Below are 17,700 nucleotides of genomic sequence, written 5' to 3'. Positions count from 1 at the left end.
GGCGCGGGCCCTGGCTGTGTTTGGAGCATGCACGGTGCTTGTAATGGTGGAGGAGACGCGTTTTGTACAGGCTCCCAAGAAGTGTCCCTTTCAGCGGGACGGAGCAGAGTAATGGACCAGTGGGGAGCCGGGGAGGCTTCATAAACAATCGGTGCTCGCCGCAAGCCCGGAATAATAACCGGAATATCGGCGGTTGCAGCTTTGGGGCTTTCTCCCGGTCACAGGCCCAGGCTAACGGTGGCCATCTTGGTGCAGGAAGGCATGTTCACGCCGCCAATTTGATTCACTGAGCAGCACAGCGCATGCGTGGCCATCTTGGTGCAGGAACAAAGTGAATGATGTCAGTGTCTGGAACTGAACCCAGCCAGAGTCAGCACCTTCAGGGGAGGGGAACCAGTGAGTGCAGAACTGAACCCAGCCAGAGTCAGCAACTTCAGGGGAGGGGACTCAGTGAGTGTAGAACTGAACCCAACTAGAGTCAGTACCTTCAGGGGAGGGGAACCAGTGAGTGTAGAACTGAACCCAGCCAGAGTCAGTACCTTCAGGGGAGGGGAACCAGTGAGTGTAGAACTGAACCCAGCCAGAGTCAGTACCTTCAGGTGTGGGGAACCAGTGAGTGTAGAACTGAACCCAGCCAGAGTCAGTACCTTCAGGGGAGGGGAACCAGTGAGTGTAGAACTGAACCCAGCCAGAGTCAGTACCTTCAGGGGAGGGGAACCAGTGAGTGTAGAACTGAACCCAGACAGAGTCAGTACCTTCAGGGGAGGGGAACTAGTGAGTGTAGAACTGAACCCAGCCAGAGCCAGCACCTTCAGGGGAGGGGAACTAGTGAGTGTAGAACTGAACCCAGCCAGAGTCAGTACCTTCAGGGGAGGGGAACCAGTGAGTGTAGAACTGAACCCAGCCAGAGTCAGTACCTTCAGGGGAGGGGAACCAGTGAGTGTAGAACTGAACCCAGCCAGAGTCAGTACCTTCAGGGGAGGGGAACTAGTGAGTGTAGAACTGAACCCAGCCAGAGTCAGCACCTTCAGGTGAGGGGAACCAGTGAGTCCAGAACTGAACCCAGCCAGAGTCAGTACCTTCAGGGGAGGGGAACCAGTGACTGTAGAACTAAACCCATTCATAGTCAGTACCTTCAAGAGAGAGGAACCAGTGACAGTAGAACTAAACCCAGCCAGAGTCAGCATCTTCAGTGGTGGGGAAAGAGGGGAGGGACGGAGAGGACCCAGTGATTGCAGAAATGACCCCAGCCAGAGACCGCCCCATCAGGGGAGCAGAGGTAGGGGAACCAGTGAGTGCGGAACTGAACACAGCCAGACTCAGCATCTTCAGGGGAAGTGGGGAACATCTGAGTGTCGACCTGAACCCAGCCACAGTCAGAACATTCAGGGGAGGAGAGGGACGGGAACCAGTGAGTGTAGAACTGAACCCAACCAGAATTGGTGGTGAAAACTGGGAGTGGAGGAGAAACAGGCTAGAAATGTGTGTTGATTTGGATTTCAGTGCTGCAGGAGGGACAATGTGTGGGACAGGGATTTACAGCTTTGGAAGAAAAAGAGAGGAAAGAATGTTAAATGGAAACTAGATGTGTATATCCTGAATTTGTGTCTTGTACTGACAGTGATGAGTTTTGTTATCTCCTTTTACATCGTATTAGAAGGGGAGATTTTCAGACAGGAAACACAAACTAAACATCGCGTCAAGATCTGATGGAGTCAATCGATTCATCAGGACCTGAATATCATCGGCCTTTGAAAGTGGAAGGAGAAATGTTTGTCTGTTCTGTCTGTGCGAAAAGATTTCAAATATCAGTGTGACTGGAAAAGCACTGAGACACACATACCCGAGTGAGTGTTCCAGTGCACTGCCTGTGGAAAGAGCTTTAACCAGTTACACAGTCTGAAGAAACATCGCACCATTCACAGCGGGGAGAAACTGTAAACGTGTTGTGTGTGTGGGCGAGGCTTCAACTGATCGTCCAACCTGGAGAGTCACAAGGATACCCGCACCATGGAGAAACCGTGGAAATGTGGGGACTGTGGGAAGGGATTCAGATCACCATCTCTCCTGGAAATTCATCAACACAGTCACACTGGGGAGAGGCCGTTCACCTGCTCTGAGTGTGGGAAGCGATTCACTCAGTCATCCGACCTGCTGAAACACCAGCGAGTTCACACTGGGGAGAGGCCGTTCACCTGCTCGGAGTGTGGGAAGGGATTCACTTGTTCATCCAACCTGCTGAAACACCAGCGAGTTCACACTGGGGAGAGGCCGTTCACCTGCTATGAGTGTGGGAAGGGATTCACTTGTTCATCCAACCAGCTGACACACCAGCGAGTTCACACTGGGGAGAGGCCGTTCACCTGCTCTGAGTGTGGGAAGGGATTCACTCGGCCATCCATCCTGCAGTCACACCAGCGAGTACACACTGAGGAGAGGCCGTTCACCTGCTCGGAGTGTGGGAAGGGATTCAATTGTTCATCCAACCTGCTGGCACACCAGCAAGTTCACACTGGGGAGAGGCCGTTCACCTGCTATGAGTGTGGTAAAGGATTCACTTGTTCATCCAACCTGCTGACACACCAGCGAGTTCACACTGGGGAGAGGCCATTCACCTGCTCGGAGTGTGGGAAGGGATTCACTCAGTCATCCGACCTGCTGAGACACCAGCGAGTACACACTGGGGAGAGGCCGTTCACCTGCTCGGAGTGTGGGAAGGGATTCACTCAGTCATCCGACCTGTTGAGACACCAGCGAGTACACACTGGGGAGAGGCCGTTCACCTGCTCGGAGTGCGGGAAGGGATTCACTCAGGCATCCCACCTGCTGAAACACCAGCGAGTTCACAAGTGATTGCAGGAGTTGGATTCTACTGTTATTGAGGCTGTTAATCACATCCCGACTGAACCATGTTCATTCTGACAGTTGGGGTTTGTTTCTGTTGATGTTAATAACCCGATAACTGGGCTGGATTTTAATATTCTGGATATATTGCTGATTGTGTTCTCAGGGATGCAGTGTCCATTTAAGAAACACTGTGGGTTATCTTTCCCCTTAATTCAGCAATTCTCAACAGAAATTTACTTTGCAATAAAGTTATGAACTTTTACTTTAATCCTAAATTGATCTTTGGTACAAAATCTACAATAGTGTGTGAAAGTTTCCACTGAATAAAATCTCCAATTGGAAAGAGCTTGCTGACAATTCTTAATGCCTTGCTCATTACACACAGTGGCCCCTCCATATCCACCAGAAAGAAGGGGAATGAGAATTGGTGGGGAATCAGTGTACCCAAATGTTGTTGTTCCCATCTGGGTGGATCAATCCTCTCGGCACGAGAATGGAGACAAGTCCAGACCAAAACTGTGCGCAGTAGCCCAGGTGTGGTCTTACAGTTGTAGCAGGACTTCCCTACTTTTAGACTCCATCCCCTTTGCAATAAAGGCCAGCATTCAGTTTGCCTTCCTGATTATTGCTGTACCTGCATGCAAACATTTTGAGTTTCATGCACAAGAATCCCCAGATCTCTCTGTATAACAGCATTTTATAATCGTCCACATCTAAATAATAATTTGCTTTTTTTTCCTACCAAAGGAAATCACCTGATATTTTACCACATTATAGTCCATCTGCCAGATTTTTGCCCACTCATTGAACCTATCTATATCCCTTTGTAGATTCTTTGCGTCCTCCTCACAACTTGCTTTTCCACCTATCTTTGTACCATCGGCAAATTTGGTTATGTTACACTCGGCCCCTTCATCCAAGTCATTAATATAAATTGTAATTAGTTGAGGCCCCAGTACTTATCACTGCGGCGCCCCACTAGTTACTGTTTGCCAACCTGAAAATGACCCATTTATCCGGACTCTCTGTTTTCTGTTAGTTCAGCAATCCTCTCTTCATGCTGATATATTACACCCAACCCCATGAGCTCTTAGCATGTGCAGTAATATTTTGTGTGGCACCTTATTGAATGCTTTCTGGAAATCAAAATATACAACATCAAATGATTCTCCCTTATCCACTCTGCTCGTTACATCCTTAAACAACTACAGCAAATTTGTCAAACATGATTTCCCTTTCATAAAACCATGCTAACTCTGCCTAACTGCAGTATGGTTTTCTAAATGTCCTGCTAGTACTTCCTTAATGATGAACTCGAGTATTTCCCACTGACAGATGGTAAGCTAACTGATGTATAGTTTCCTGCTCTCTGTCTCCCTCCTTACTTGAATAGGCATGTTACATTTGCAGTTTTCCAGTCCACTGGGACCTCTTCAGAATTCAGGGAATTTTGGTGGATTACAACTAATGCATGCACTATCTCTGCAACTAATTATTTTAAGACCTGAGGATGCATGCCATCAGGTCCAGAGGACTTGTCCACCTTTAGTCACATTAGTTTGATTAGCACTTTATCTGCAGTGATAGTGATTGTTTTAAGTCATCCCCCCCAACTCCCCCTCCGCAATAGCTCCTTGGTTAGCAACTGTTGGGATGTTTTTAGTGTCCTCTACCGTGAAGCCTAATACAAAATATTCATTCAAAATCTCTGCCATTTCCGTGTTTCCCATTAGTAATTCTCCAATGTCATCCTCTAAGCGAGCAATGTTTACTTTAGATACTCGTTTCCTTTTTATGTCCCTGTAGAAGCTCTTACTGTCTGTTTTTATATTTCTTGCTAGTTTGCTCTCATCTGCTATCTTCTCTGTCTTTTTCATTTTTTAGTCGTCCTTTGCAGGTTTCTAAAAATTCCCAATCCTCTGGCCTTCCACTGTCCTTCACAACATTATCTGCCATTTTTTCCAATTTGATACCATCCTTTACTTCCATGACGACACTTGTTGCACACGTGATTGACCAGGACACGAGAAGTGTGGTTGCTCCACAACGACATGGTTTCATCTGTTTCAACAGAAACAACTACACTGTGTTATTTCCTGAAATAATCCCCACTGTCTGGCCTGAATGAATCCATGTCACTACCAAATGCTGCAATGTTTCCTCCACCCCACAGAGTTCCATCTGTTTAAAGCCACGACAAAAATGTCCCATTTCCTCCTGGAGTTTGAGGGACATCAGCTTTAACAATGGGGCAGAGTTTCAGCCAATGAGCGAGATCCAGACCCAGCCCCGCCCACTGGGGGCTGCAAGCCCCACCTCTCGTACACTGTGATTGGTTGGAGGATCAACCGCCTGCCTGGTCCTCCAGCCCCGCCCCCACTCTCCCTATTGGTCGGGAGCTGCCGTCAATCAGCCAGGCAGTGTGAGCTGAGCATGCACAGTGGGTGAGTCAGCAGGTGAGAGATGGGCGTTGGGAGGGAGCGGGTTAATAAAGAACGCGCTTATTTGTACTTCCAAAATGGCCACCACGCCGCACCATTTGTCTATGATTGGTCCCTTGGAGGATAAGCCACACCCTGAGATTTCACTGGAATGTGTAACTGGAACCGCCCATCCCAAGGTCTCACTGACTTTGCAAATTGTAACTTGATCCACTTTGACTTCCTGAAGCGACAGAGGACAGAGCTCCCCATAAGATAGCAAGGGCCAGCCAAAGTACCTTGCCCCCATCCCAATGCATGCCTCCCCCAGCTGAAGTGCATTACCCCAGTCCCAGTGCATGCCTCCCTTGGTCAAAGTGCATTACCCTAGTTGCAGTACATGCCTCCCCCAGTCAAAGTGCTTTACCCCAGTCCCAAGATATGCCTCCCCCAGCGGAATGCCTTACCCAGTCCCAGTGCATGCCTCACCCAGCAGAAGTGCCTGACACTAGTCCCATTGCATTTCTCCTCCCGCCAAAGTGTCTTACCACCGTCCAAGTATATGCCTCCCACAGCCAAAGTGCCTTACCCCATTCCCAGTGCAGGCCTCTGCCAGCTGAAGTGCCTGACCCCAGTCCCAGTGCAGGCCTCCCTCAGCCGAAGTGCCTTACCCCAGTCAGAGTGCATGCCTCCCCCAGCTGAAGTATCTTACCCCAGTCACAACATATGCCTCCCCCAGCCGAAGTGCCTTATCCCAGTCGCAGTGCATGCCTCCCCAGCCAAAGTGCCTTACCCCAGTCAGAGTGCATGCCTCCCCCAGCTGAAGTGTCTTATTCCAGTCACAACATATGCCTCCCCCAGCCGAAGTGCCTTATCCCAGTCACAGTGCATGCCTCCCCCAGCCGAAGTGCCTTATCCCAGTCACAGTGCAACCCTCCCCCAGCTGTAGTGCCTTACCCCAGTCCCAGTGTATGCTTCCTCCAGCTGAAGTGCCTTTCCCAGTCCAAGTCCACCTGCCACCAGCCGACGTGCCTTACCCAAGTCCCAGTGCAGGCCTCCCACAGCCGAAGTGCCCTACCCTAGTCCCATTGCATTTCTCTCCCTGCCGAAGTGTCTTAGCACTGTCCCAGTATATGCCTCCCCCAGGAAAAGTGCCTTACCCCAGTCCCAGTGCAGGCATCCCCCACTCGAAGTGCCTTACCCCAGTCCCAGTCCCAGTCCATGACTCCCCCAGCCGAAGTGCCTTGCCCCAGTCCCAGTGCAGGCCTCTCCCACTCGAAGTGCCTTTCCCCAGTTAGAGTGCATGCCTCCCCCAGCCAAAGTGGCTGAATCCAGTCGCATTGCATTTCTCCCTCATCCGAATTGTCTTACTACAGTCCCAGTATATGCTCCCACTGCCGAAGTGCCTTACCCCAGTCCCAGTATAAACATCCCCCAGCCGAAGTGCCTTACCCCAGTCCCAGTGCATGCCTCCCCCAGCCGAAGTGCCTTACCCTAATCCCAGTATATGCCTTCCCCAGCCAAAGTGCCTAACCCTAGTCCCAGTGCATGCCTCCCCCAGCCAAAGTGCCTTATCCCAGTCCCAGTGTTAGCATCCCCCAGCCGAAGTGCCTTACCCCAGTCCAAGTATATGCCTCCCCCAGCCGAAGTGCCTTACTGCAGTCCCAGTGCATGCCTCCCCCAGCCGAAGTGCCTTACCCCAGTCCAAGTATATGCCTCCCCCAGCCGAAGTGCCTTACCCCAGTCCAAGTATATGCCTCCCCCAGCCGAAGTGCCTTAACACAGTCCAAGTGAATGCCTCCCCCAGCTGACATACCTTACCCCAGTCCCAGTTTATCCCTTCCTCAGTTGAAGTGCCTTACCCCAGTCCCAGTGCATGCCTCCACCAGTTGAAGTGCCTTAGCCCAGTCCCAGTGTTAGCATCCCCCAGTTGAAGTGCCTTACCACAGTCCCAGTGTATCCCTCCACCAGTTCAAGTGCATTACTGTAGTCCCAGTGCATGTTTCTCCGAGCCGAAGTGCTTTACCCAAGTCACAATATATGCCCCCCCAGCCGAAGTAGCATTTCTCAGTGCAAATGCATGCCTCCGTCAGCCAAAGTACCCTACCCCAGTCCCAGTATATGCGTCCCCCAGCCAAAGTGCTTACCCCATCTCACTGTATCCATCCCCAGATGAAGTGCCTTACCCCAGTCCCAGTGCATGCCTCTCCCAGTTGAAATGCCTAACCGCAGTCCCAGTGTATGCCTCCACCAGTTGAAGTCCCTTACTCCACTCCGAGTGCACACCTCTGCCAGCCGAAGTCCCTTACACCCGTGCCAGTGCATGCCTCTCCCAGCCAAAATGCCTTGTCCCAGTCCCAGTATATGCCTCCACCAACCAAAGTGCCTTAAACCAGTCGCAGTTTATGCCTATCCCAGCCAAAGTGCCTTACCCAGTCCAAGTGCACACCTCCCCCAACAAAAGTGCCTTACCCCAGTCCCAGTGCATGCCTCCCCCAGCCGAAGTGCCTTGCCACAGTATGAGTGCAAGCCACCTCCAGCCAATGTATTTTACCCCAGTCGCAGTGCATGCCTTGCCCAGCCGAAATGCCTTACCCACATCCCAGTGCATGCCTCCCCCAACCGAATTACCCTACCCCTGCCCCAGTATATTCTCCACCAGCCGAAGTGCCTTACCCTAGTCCCAGTGCATGCCAACCCCAACCGTAGTGCCTTACCCCAATCCCAGTGTATCCCTCCCCCAGTTGAAGTGCCCTTAGCCCAGTCCCAGTTTATGCCTCCCCCATTTGAAGTGTCTTATTCCAGACCCAGTGTAGCCCTCCCTCAGTTGAAGTGCCTTTCCTCCAGTCCCAGGGAATCCCTCCCCCAGTTGAAGTGCCTTACCCCGGTCCAGTGTATCCCTGCCCCAGTTGAAGTGTGTCGAGGAAATTTCTAAGTTAAAGTAACTCAAGCGGAGATTTCAGAGTCTTGCTTCAAGAGATTCTTTTAATATGTACAGGCGAGATATCTCGGAGAGATGCTTGGTCCTTACCAAGGCAATACTCTGAAATTCTATAGAAACTTGTTCCATCTTTATACAGAAAAAAAGGAATTTTATCTCTACAATTGACACCTACATTATTCAGGAACATTACCAATTCTAAACAGGGCACAAAGGTCAGTTTACACAGCCCAACAGTATCTTGTCACGTCATTATTCAATCTTTTCGAGGGTCAGCAAGATCATCACTAAAAGCCCCTCTTATCAGAGAAATCAGTTTGTCCAGGCAATGGGGGTATCTTAACATATACAAATACCAGATGTACAGCTTTCATGTTATCTGTTCTTTTCTAACAAAGAAGAGACATCAAGTATTTTCTGGCCTTGCAGGATTCTGCAGTCTCAGCACAGAATTAAACTTACTAAAAGGAAAAGAGAAATTTAACCCCTTCCTATATCGTGAACTAAAGTTCTTCCACAACTCCCTCCTTGTTGATCTTTTATCTTTAATGATCAACATGCTTTCCTTCTTAGAAAGAAAAGGGAGGCTCATACCCCTCGGGGTAAGGTCTCATCTCTAAACATTCTTTTTCATTATAGTCATCTAACTGTCCCTCTATTCTGTTTAACCTTCCTTTCACGATCACATTTTTCTGCTCTATTTTTTCTACTAGGTTCATTACTTGTCTGTTATGTAGCCAGATACCTGTAGTTGCTGTAGCCCTTCATCCCACGCGTTTCTCAACTCTATACTTTCTCCTATTAGTCCTCCTACAACCTGGATTTTGTTTTGCAGGGTCTCTATATCTATTGTGTTCAAGGCTCCCATTCCTACTCCTACCCCACCTAATACAGTTCCCAGCACGTCTCGCTTTTTTCTCAAGGATCGGTCCAGTGTGACTCCAACACTGGTCGTGTTGCAACCATCCCTCTCCCTTAGCGGATATAGGATTTGTATGGTTAAATTTACTATACCTGGGGATCTTACTACCGATATGCAGGTGGTCAATATCCGTTTTAAATGGCCCGGATCTCTTTTTTGTACGGTTCATGCACTTTACCCATCCTCTGTTTTCTATTTTAAAATGACAATCTTCTTCGGGGTCACAAAACGTGCCATTAGTTTCTTGGCTCTCAGCTATTTCCTTGCTGGTCAGGCATGTCATTCCGCAGGCCTCACACCTTACTGTGAAGTTCCCCACTTTGCAATCCTCTTTTTCCGAACATACATAAGTGTCCTGCTGTCCTGCTTTGTCAATCGTGCCCCAGGCCATTTCTCCTTTCCATATTTTACCTTCTTTTATAAACCTTTCTTCTGTTTTAACTCTTCCCACTGCCAGAAGGATTAACATACCCAGTGTCCCCTGATAGTTTTGCCAGGAGTCCTTCCTCATCTTCCTCCCTTTGTTTTCTTCTATAATGCTCCTGAACCAATTCGTTAAAATAATAGCTTACTAGTACAATAGTAACAGTGATCTACAAGATAAAGACCCAAATTGGTATACAGGCAAGGTCTGACATCTAGCTTGATACTTCGGGGTATTATGCTCTTAGTCCAGCCTGTCTCGGTAGAAACAAAAGGGGATGAGTACAGTTCTTTTCGGGGTGTGTCCGCCCTAGCTCGGTATTTCTTCTTCTTGCTGTGTTTCGTCTGGAAGGTAGTATTTACATCGGGTGGCGTGTATCCAATTTGGATGTTTTTCCAGTTTCAGGGCGGTTCTTGTTGTGAGGATTATCTGATATGGTCCCTTCCACCTAGGAGAAAAAGATTCCTTGTTTAGAGTTTTCACTAATACTTGCTCTCCCGGCCTGAAAGGGTGCATGTTTCCCTCTGACGGAGGTACTTGGGTCTGTTTTATTCGCTCATGCAGGCTTCTCGCTATTTCACACATGGCCTGAGCATATTTTAGCGACTTTTCGTCATTCCAAATTAATGCTACCTTTTCTGCTCCTAGTGGCGGTTTCACACCAGTAGGCATTGGCCTTCCTAATAAGGCTTCATGGGGTGTCAAACCAGTATTTCGGTTCTTTTGGTTTCTTATGGTATATAGTACCAATGGAAGGGCATCTGGCCATTTTAGTCCTGTTTCTTGACATACTTTAGTAAGGGTGGACTTTATCACTCCATTGACTCTTTCCACCATGCCTGAGGACTGAGGTTGATACGGTATGTGCAATTTCCACTGGAAACCTAGCGCTTCGGCTAGATTCTGCACTATTTTTCCTGTAAAATGTGTTCCTCTGTCACTGTTGATTCCCATAGGTATCCCATATCTTGGCACTATTTCTTTAAATAGGATCTTCACTACTGTTCGGGCATCATCCTTCCTTGTTGCATATGCCTCTACCCACCTTGTAAACATATCTACTATTACTAATAGATACTTAAAGCCTAATACTGGAGGCATGTGGACAAAATCAATTTGCAAATTTTCAAAGGGCATGCTTGGTTGGGGTAGATGGTCATATTCTGCAGGCGTCTTTCCTCTATTGTTTTGTTGGCAAATTTGGCAGGTTTTAGCAATTTTCTCAATTATTACTGTTATTCCTGGTGCATACCATTGCGCATTGATAGCATGTATCATCCCTCCTTTGCCCATGTGAGCCTGACCATGAGCTAGGCGAGACAAGGGCAAAAACAAAGACCTGGGACATACAGTTCGTCCGTCAGGATGGGTCCAGATATTTTTTAAAAAACATCCTTGTTTCTCCCATGTTTTTCTTTCCTGCACTGTAACTTGTTGCTGTGCTATTTCAAGTTGTTGGGCGCTCAGTGTTGGCAGAGGGGAGACTGAGGCTGCCTGTAGGCAGCACGTCTGTTCCAAAGCGGCTCGTCGGGCCGCCTCGTCGGCCCTCCTATTTCCTATTGATACTTCATCTTCACCAGTTGTGTGGGCTGCGCATTTAATAACAGTAACCCTTTTTGGCAATTGAATGGCATCTATCAGGTTAAGCACTAATTGTGAGTGCTTAATATGCTTCCCGCCAGAGGTGATGAAGCCTCTGTTTTTCCATAGTTGTCCAAAATCATGGACTACACCAAATGCATATCTTGAATCGGTATATATATTAGAAGATTGATTTTTTTTAGCTAATATACATGCTCTAGTTAGGGCGAACAATTCAGCTGCCTGTGCCGAGGTTCCGGGGGGCAAGGCAAATGCCTCAACAATTTCATATGGGTTCACAATAGCATAGCCTGCCAGGAGCAAATTGTCTGATGGTCTGTGAGACGACCCATCTGTATAAAGAATGAGATCGGGATTGTCCATTGGTTCCGTAAGCAAATCTGGTCTAGGCATGGTAGCCATCTCCACTGTTGACAGACAGTCGTGCTGGTCTGGGTCCTCTATTTCTCTAGTGGAGCTGGTAGGAACAAAAACAGCAGGGTTTACTGCAGGCGCACGGCGAAAAGTGTAGTTAGGGTGTGACAACAGCAGCACCTCGTAGCCTGTCCTTCGGGATGCTGTGAAATGCTGAGTTGCTGCGGAATTCAACAATAACAGCACCGCATGCGCGGTGATAACAGTGCACGGATAGTCCAATACAATTGGTACTGATTTTTCCACCATGACCGCAGTAGCGGCTACAGCACGCAGACAAGCAGGCATTCCTCGTACTACTGGGGGGAGCATTACCGAATAATAAGCAACTGGTCTATTTCCCCCACCATGTTCTTGGGTTAACACTGCTGTTGCGAATCCTTCTTTTTCATTCACATACATTTGAAAAGGTTTCGAATAGTTCGGAAGTCCCAATGCTGGAGCGTTAGTAATAGCATTTTTTTTAACTGTTTAAATGCTTCTTCCCTCTCAGGGGTCCATTCCACTTTAGGTGGGGACCCTATGGGGCACCGCAGAATAGACTTGTCCAACATGGTTTTTATGTTTAGCCCAGAGTTCGGGGGACACTTGACTCAGTGCCATTGGTATGTTAGGGCTAGTTTGTCCGGGGGGTTGCTGTTTTTCAAACGTAGCATCGTGCCCTTTTCTCTCCCAGTGGAGAATTCCTCTGTCACGGGTGATAAATTCTAGCCGTATATCCTGCAGTTCTATCATCGCCCATGGTTGATAACCTGGTCGCTGTCTTTTCTCTTCTATGTCTAAGATCATCCCGCCCATGTCTTTAGGTTTTGCTGGGGGCTTTACAGCCAATGTCAGATGGGGTGTCGTATTTTCTTCTTTAAATCGTTTTTGTTGTAACGGTGTTAGCTCCACGGCCACCCCCAACCCTTCAGATCCGAAATAAATGTGGGGAGTAGCTTCTATTACTTCGTTTTTATTTAAGAACGGTTGCACAAAGCGCTGATAGTCTTCAGCCCTGTGTCGAGTATACCAGGCTGTACAGTGAAGCTGAACTGCCTCAAAGCTTGTTAAGATGATATACAATAACTCTTTAATATTAGGGTCAATTTTAATCTTTAAGTTTTCCACTGCCTCTTTTATCAGGGGGGAGTAGAAGTTGCCACTCAGTTGCCAACTATAAAGGGCAGCACTTTCTTCATTCTTTTCCTCTTTCTCTCTTTCTATCCCATTAAAGAACTGATGAATGTTATTTGGAGGGATCTCCATAAACATCCCTTCCTTTGTGCAATATATTGTGGCTCCTAGTTTGCACAAAGTCTGTCTTCCTAATAGAGGGAGAGGCGTTGTCTTAGAGACTATCAGGGTTTCGTCATTAACTTGTTGTCCTTCAATTGTCAATTTAGTAGGTTCGGATAAAAAATCTTTCAAGGGGACGCCGGCCACACCCATGCTTAAAACAGTGGTGTTGCTTACGGGTAATCCCACAGAGGGCGGTACAGAGGACATAGTGGCGCCGGTATCCACCAGGAACTTTACATAAGTGTTTCCTACTTTTAGTATTGCTAAGGGATTTTCTTCTATGTCCGTTGATAAGCGAAGAGTCGCTGCCTGTACCGTTATGCCTCTGGGGCATCCCTATGCTGATTGATACGGATTGGGGTTAGAAAAGGAAAATTGAGGGGCTGGTGGAGGTGGAGGTTCGGAAAAGTTCCCTTGCGACCCTCTATTCTGTTTGGGCGGGCATCTACAGTCGCGAGCCCAATGCCCTATTCTTCCACAATTTCTACACTCATCTTGAGAGCGATCTCGCTGTGACCACTGTCCTCTTCCTCTTCCTCCACCCCTAAATCCCCCTCGATTCTGCGCCTGCCCTCTGCCTCTCTGCTGGTAATATTGACCTGTTGCTTTGGTTTTACTTACGTAATTGAACAATCCCTCCCTGTCCATGTTTGCCAAGACAGTGACTGTCTCTTTCCAGGTTTTTCCTTGCCAATCTAAAACTTTAATTTTGTAGGTCTTTGCATGCTGTGGTAACATGCAGTTCAGCAGTGTTTGTACTGCTAAAGGTTCATTCGTATCTAAGGGTATTCCTGCATACTCCTCCCAGCTATTTTTCCACCTGGCTGCGAAATCTATCATTGATTCTTCCGCTTTCTGCAAACAGCGAGTAACCTCCCCTATATCCCCATGTTGTCTAGCCCCTTGTAGAATTGCATTCCGTCCTCTATTCTGTAGCCAGTGTGTTAAAGATTCGTTTCCTTCATTTAGCAAATCATTATTAGCTCTCCAATCCCCTTCTTCTCCGGGCGGGATATGGAACATATCTTTTACTCCCTGCCAGGAAGATCCGTACGCTGCTTGTAATAATAGTTTAACATCCCCTGGTAGCGGATTATAAATTGTACAGGTCTGCTCAAGCCAGTTATGAAATGCAACAGGTTTCTTTACCGGGTTTGGGGCTGCAGAGATCATATCTCTGGCCTCTCCCGGAGACCAGGGTTTTAAAACCGCTGTGGTTCCTATCATTACTCAGGGATTTTGGAGGAGGAGGGTAGAGTCGGCTTCTGCCTGAGCTGGGGTTGTTTGTGACCTTAGAACCATACCAGCTCTCAGATTGGCTCCCCCTTTCTTTCTCTCCTGATTTATTCTCTGATATTTTTACTTTCGGAGGCTGATGTCTTTTTGCAACCTCTAGCCATTTAATAAAACATTTATCCATATAATCTTTGTCCCAAGTAGGGTCTCCTCCCCCTTCCTTAGTTATTTTCCTCCATTCTTCGATTAAAGACAATTTAAAACTTCCTCCATATGGCCAGTCCCCATCAGACCAACCATATAAATCGCTACTAAACGTTACCGCGTATCGGTCATCTCCTGTTTCTTTAATTACAGTGTCCGCCGGCGAGCCGGGTGGCACAATTGGATCTCCTACCTTCTCTCGTTGCTTTACTACCTTACGAATCCTTTTTTCAGTTTTACGCTGCATACTCATTCTTTTAGTTGGAGGGTCGGTTTTCTTCCCTTTTCTAGGAACTGGACGCAAGCATCCTGCTCGACTAGAGCTGTTTCCCATTCTCTCCGGGTGCAGTTTCTCGCGGTGTTTCCTGAAACGAGAGGTTAAGACACGCCCACAAAAATATATACACACACAGTATTTACAAAGCGCTCACCGGTGTCTCTTTTCGGCTCGGCTCGGGTCTCCTTTAGCTTTCTTGTTATTTTAGCTTCTTACGGTAGCTACCCTATGCCTCACCCTTCCGGGATCTCGGCGGCTTGCCCCCTTTTCTAGGACAGCCTAGGCACTTTCCCCCTTAAGCTGGGAAAATCCTTTTAAAATTCCTCTTTTTCTTTTAAGCCAATTTTTACTTTTAATTTTGTTCGTTTGGGATCTCGTTATCAGAGATCCTGCCGACTACGCCAGAAACTGTCGAGGAAATTTCTAAGTTAAAGTAACTCAAGCGGAGATTTCAGAGTCTTGCTTCAAGAGATTCTTTTAATATGTACAGGCGAGATATCTCGGAGAGATGCTTGGTCCTTACCAAGGCAACACTCTGAAATTCTATAGAAACTTGTTCCATCTTTATACAGAAAAAAAGGAATTTTATCTCTACAATTGACACCTACATTATTCAGGAACATTACCAATTCTAAACAGGGCACAAAGGTCAGTTTACACAGCCCAACAGTATCTTGTCACGTCATTATTCAATCTTTTCGAGGGTCAGCAAGATCATCACTAAAAGCCCCTCTTATCAGAGAAATCAGTTTGTCCAGGCAATGGGGGTATCTTAACATATACAAATACCAGATGTACAGCTTTCATGTTATCTGTTCTTTTCTAACAAAGAAGAGACATCAAGTATTTTCTGGCCTTGCAGGATTCTGCAGTCTCAGCACAGAATTAAACTTACTAAAAGGAAAAGAGAAATTTAACCCCTTCCTATATCGTGAACTAAAGTTCTTCCACAAAGTGCCTTACCCCAGTCCCAGTATATGCGTCCCCCAGCCATAGTGCCTTACCCCAGTCCCAGGGTATCCCTCCCCAGCTGAAGTGCCTGAGCCCAGTCCCGGTGTAAGCCTCCCGCAGTTGAAGTGCCTTATTCAGGAGCCACTGTATCCCTCACACAGTTGAAGTGCCTTTCCTTCAGTCCCTGGGCATCCCTCCCCCAGTTGAACTGCCTTACCCCAGATCCAGTGTATCCCTCCACCAGTTGAAGTGTCTAACTCCAGTCCCAGTGTTAGCATCCCCCAGTTGAAGTGCCTTACCCCAGTGCCAGTGTATCCCTCCCTCAGTTGAAGTGCCTTACCCCGGTCCAGTGTATCCCTGCCCCAGTTGAAGTGCCTTACCCCAGTCCCAGTATATGCGTCCCCCATCCGTAGTGCCTTACCCCAGTCCCAGGGTATCCCTCCCCAGCTGAAGTGCCTTAGCCCAGTCCCGGTGTAAGCCTCCCGCAGTTGAAGTGCCTTATTCCAGACCCAGTATATCCCTCCCACAGTTGAAGTGCCTTTCCTCCAGTCACAGTGTATCGCTCCCCAGCCGAAGTTTCTTACCCCAGTCCCAGTATATGTCTCCCCCAGTTGAAGTGTCTTACTCCAGTCCAAGTGTTAGCATCCCCCAGTTGAAGTGCCTTATCCCAGTGCCAGTTTATCCCTTCCTCAGTTGAAGTGCCTTACCCCGGTCCAGTGTATCCCTGCCCCAGTTGAAGTGCCTTACCCCGGTCCAGTGTATGCCTGCCCCAGTTGAAGTGCCTTACCCCAGTCCCAGTATATGCGTCCTTCAGCCGTAGAGCCTTACCCCAGTCCCAGGATATCCCTCCCCAGCTGAAGTGCCTTAACCCAGTCCCGGTGTAAGCCTCCTGCAGTTGAAGTGCCTTATTCCAGAGCCAGTGTATCCCACCCACAGTTGAAGTGCCTTTCCTCTAGTCACAGTGTATCGCTCCCCAGCCAAAGTTTCTTACTCCAGTCCCAGTGTATGCCTCTTCCAGTTGAAGTGCCTTACCCCAGTGGCAGTTTAGCCCTCCCCCAGTTGAAGTGCCTTACCCCAGTCCCAGTATATGCCTTCCCCAGCCGTAGTGCCTTCCCCCAGTTCCAGTGCATGCTTCCCCCAGTTGAAGTGCATTGTTCCAGTCCCAGTGTATCCCTCCCACAGTTGAAGTGCGTTACCACCGTCCTACTGCAACCCTTCATCAGATGAAGTGCCTTACCACAGTCCCAGTGCATGCCTCTCCCAGTTGAAATGCCTAACCGCAGTCCCAGTGTTTGCCTCCACCAGTAGAAGAGCCTTACTCCAGTTCGAGTGCACACCTCTGCCAGCCGAAATCTCTTACACCCGTGCCAGTGCATGCCTCTCCCAGCCAAAGTACCTTGTCCCAGTCCCAGTATATGCCTCCACCAACCAAAGTGCCTTAAACCAGTCACGGTTTATGCCTCCCCCAACTGGGGTAAGGCACTTCATATGGTGAAGCGTTACATTAGGACTGGGGTAACACACTTCAACTGTGGGAGGGATACACTGGGACTGGAACAATGCACTTCAACTGGGGGAAGCATATACTGGGACTGGGGAAAGGCACTCCCAGTTGAAGTGCCTTACCCCAGTGCCAGTTTATCCCTCCTCCAGTTGAAGTGCCTTACCCCAGTCTCAGTATATGCCTCCCCCAGCCGTAGTGCCTTACCCCAGTCCCAGTGCATGCCTCCTCAGCCAAAGTGCCCGACCCCAATCCCAGTCTATGTCTCCCCCAACTGTCGTGCCTTACCTCAGTCCCAGTGTATCCCTCCCCCAGTTGAAGTGCGTTACCCCAGCCCCACTGTATCCCTCCCCAGATGAAGTGCATTACCCCAGTCCCAGTGCATGCCTCTCCCAGTTGAAATGCCTAACCGCAGTCCCAGAGTATGCCTCCACCAGTTGAAGTGTCTTACTCCTGTCCGAGTGCACACCTCTGCCAGCCGAAGTCCCTTACACCCGTGCCAGTGCATGCCTCTCCCAGCCAAAATGCCTTGACCCAGTCCCAGTATATGCCTCCACCAACCAAAGTGCCTTAAACCAGTCGCAGTTGATGCCTATCCCAGCCAAAGTGCCTTACCCCAGTCCCAGTGCATACGTCCCCCAACCGAAGTGCCTTACCCCAGTCGCAGTGCACACCTCCAC

The 17,700-nt window shown here is 48.5% G+C and overlaps 1 protein-coding gene across 1 annotated transcript; it reads left to right on the top strand.

Annotated features, from left to right (window-relative positions):
• The first annotated feature begins 1,578 nt into the window (after nt 1-1,578).
• On the top strand, nt 1,579-3,161 carry LOC139235312 (histone-lysine N-methyltransferase PRDM9-like). Its single transcript, XM_070866464.1, has one exon. The coding sequence runs from the start codon at nt 2,011-2,013 to the stop codon at nt 2,851-2,853; it is 843 nt and encodes a 280-aa protein (XP_070722565.1). The 5' UTR covers nt 1,579-2,010; the 3' UTR covers nt 2,854-3,161.
• Nucleotides 3,162-17,700: the final 14,539 nt, after the last annotated feature.

The sequence above is a fragment of the Pristiophorus japonicus genome, chromosome 23 (genome assembly GCF_044704955.1).
Source record: "Pristiophorus japonicus isolate sPriJap1 chromosome 23, sPriJap1.hap1, whole genome shotgun sequence".
Classification (NCBI taxonomy): domain Eukaryota; kingdom Metazoa; phylum Chordata; class Chondrichthyes; family Pristiophoridae; genus Pristiophorus; species Pristiophorus japonicus.
The sequence above is the reverse complement of the archived record's forward strand: the minus strand, read 5'-3'. Positions and strand labels throughout refer to the sequence as shown.

Bases quoted from the DNA above. Each gene is read 5' to 3' on its own strand.
- LOC139235312 (XM_070866464.1), top strand. From the start codon at position 2,011: ATGGAGAAACCGTGGAAATGTGGGGACTGTGGGAAGGGATTCAGATCA.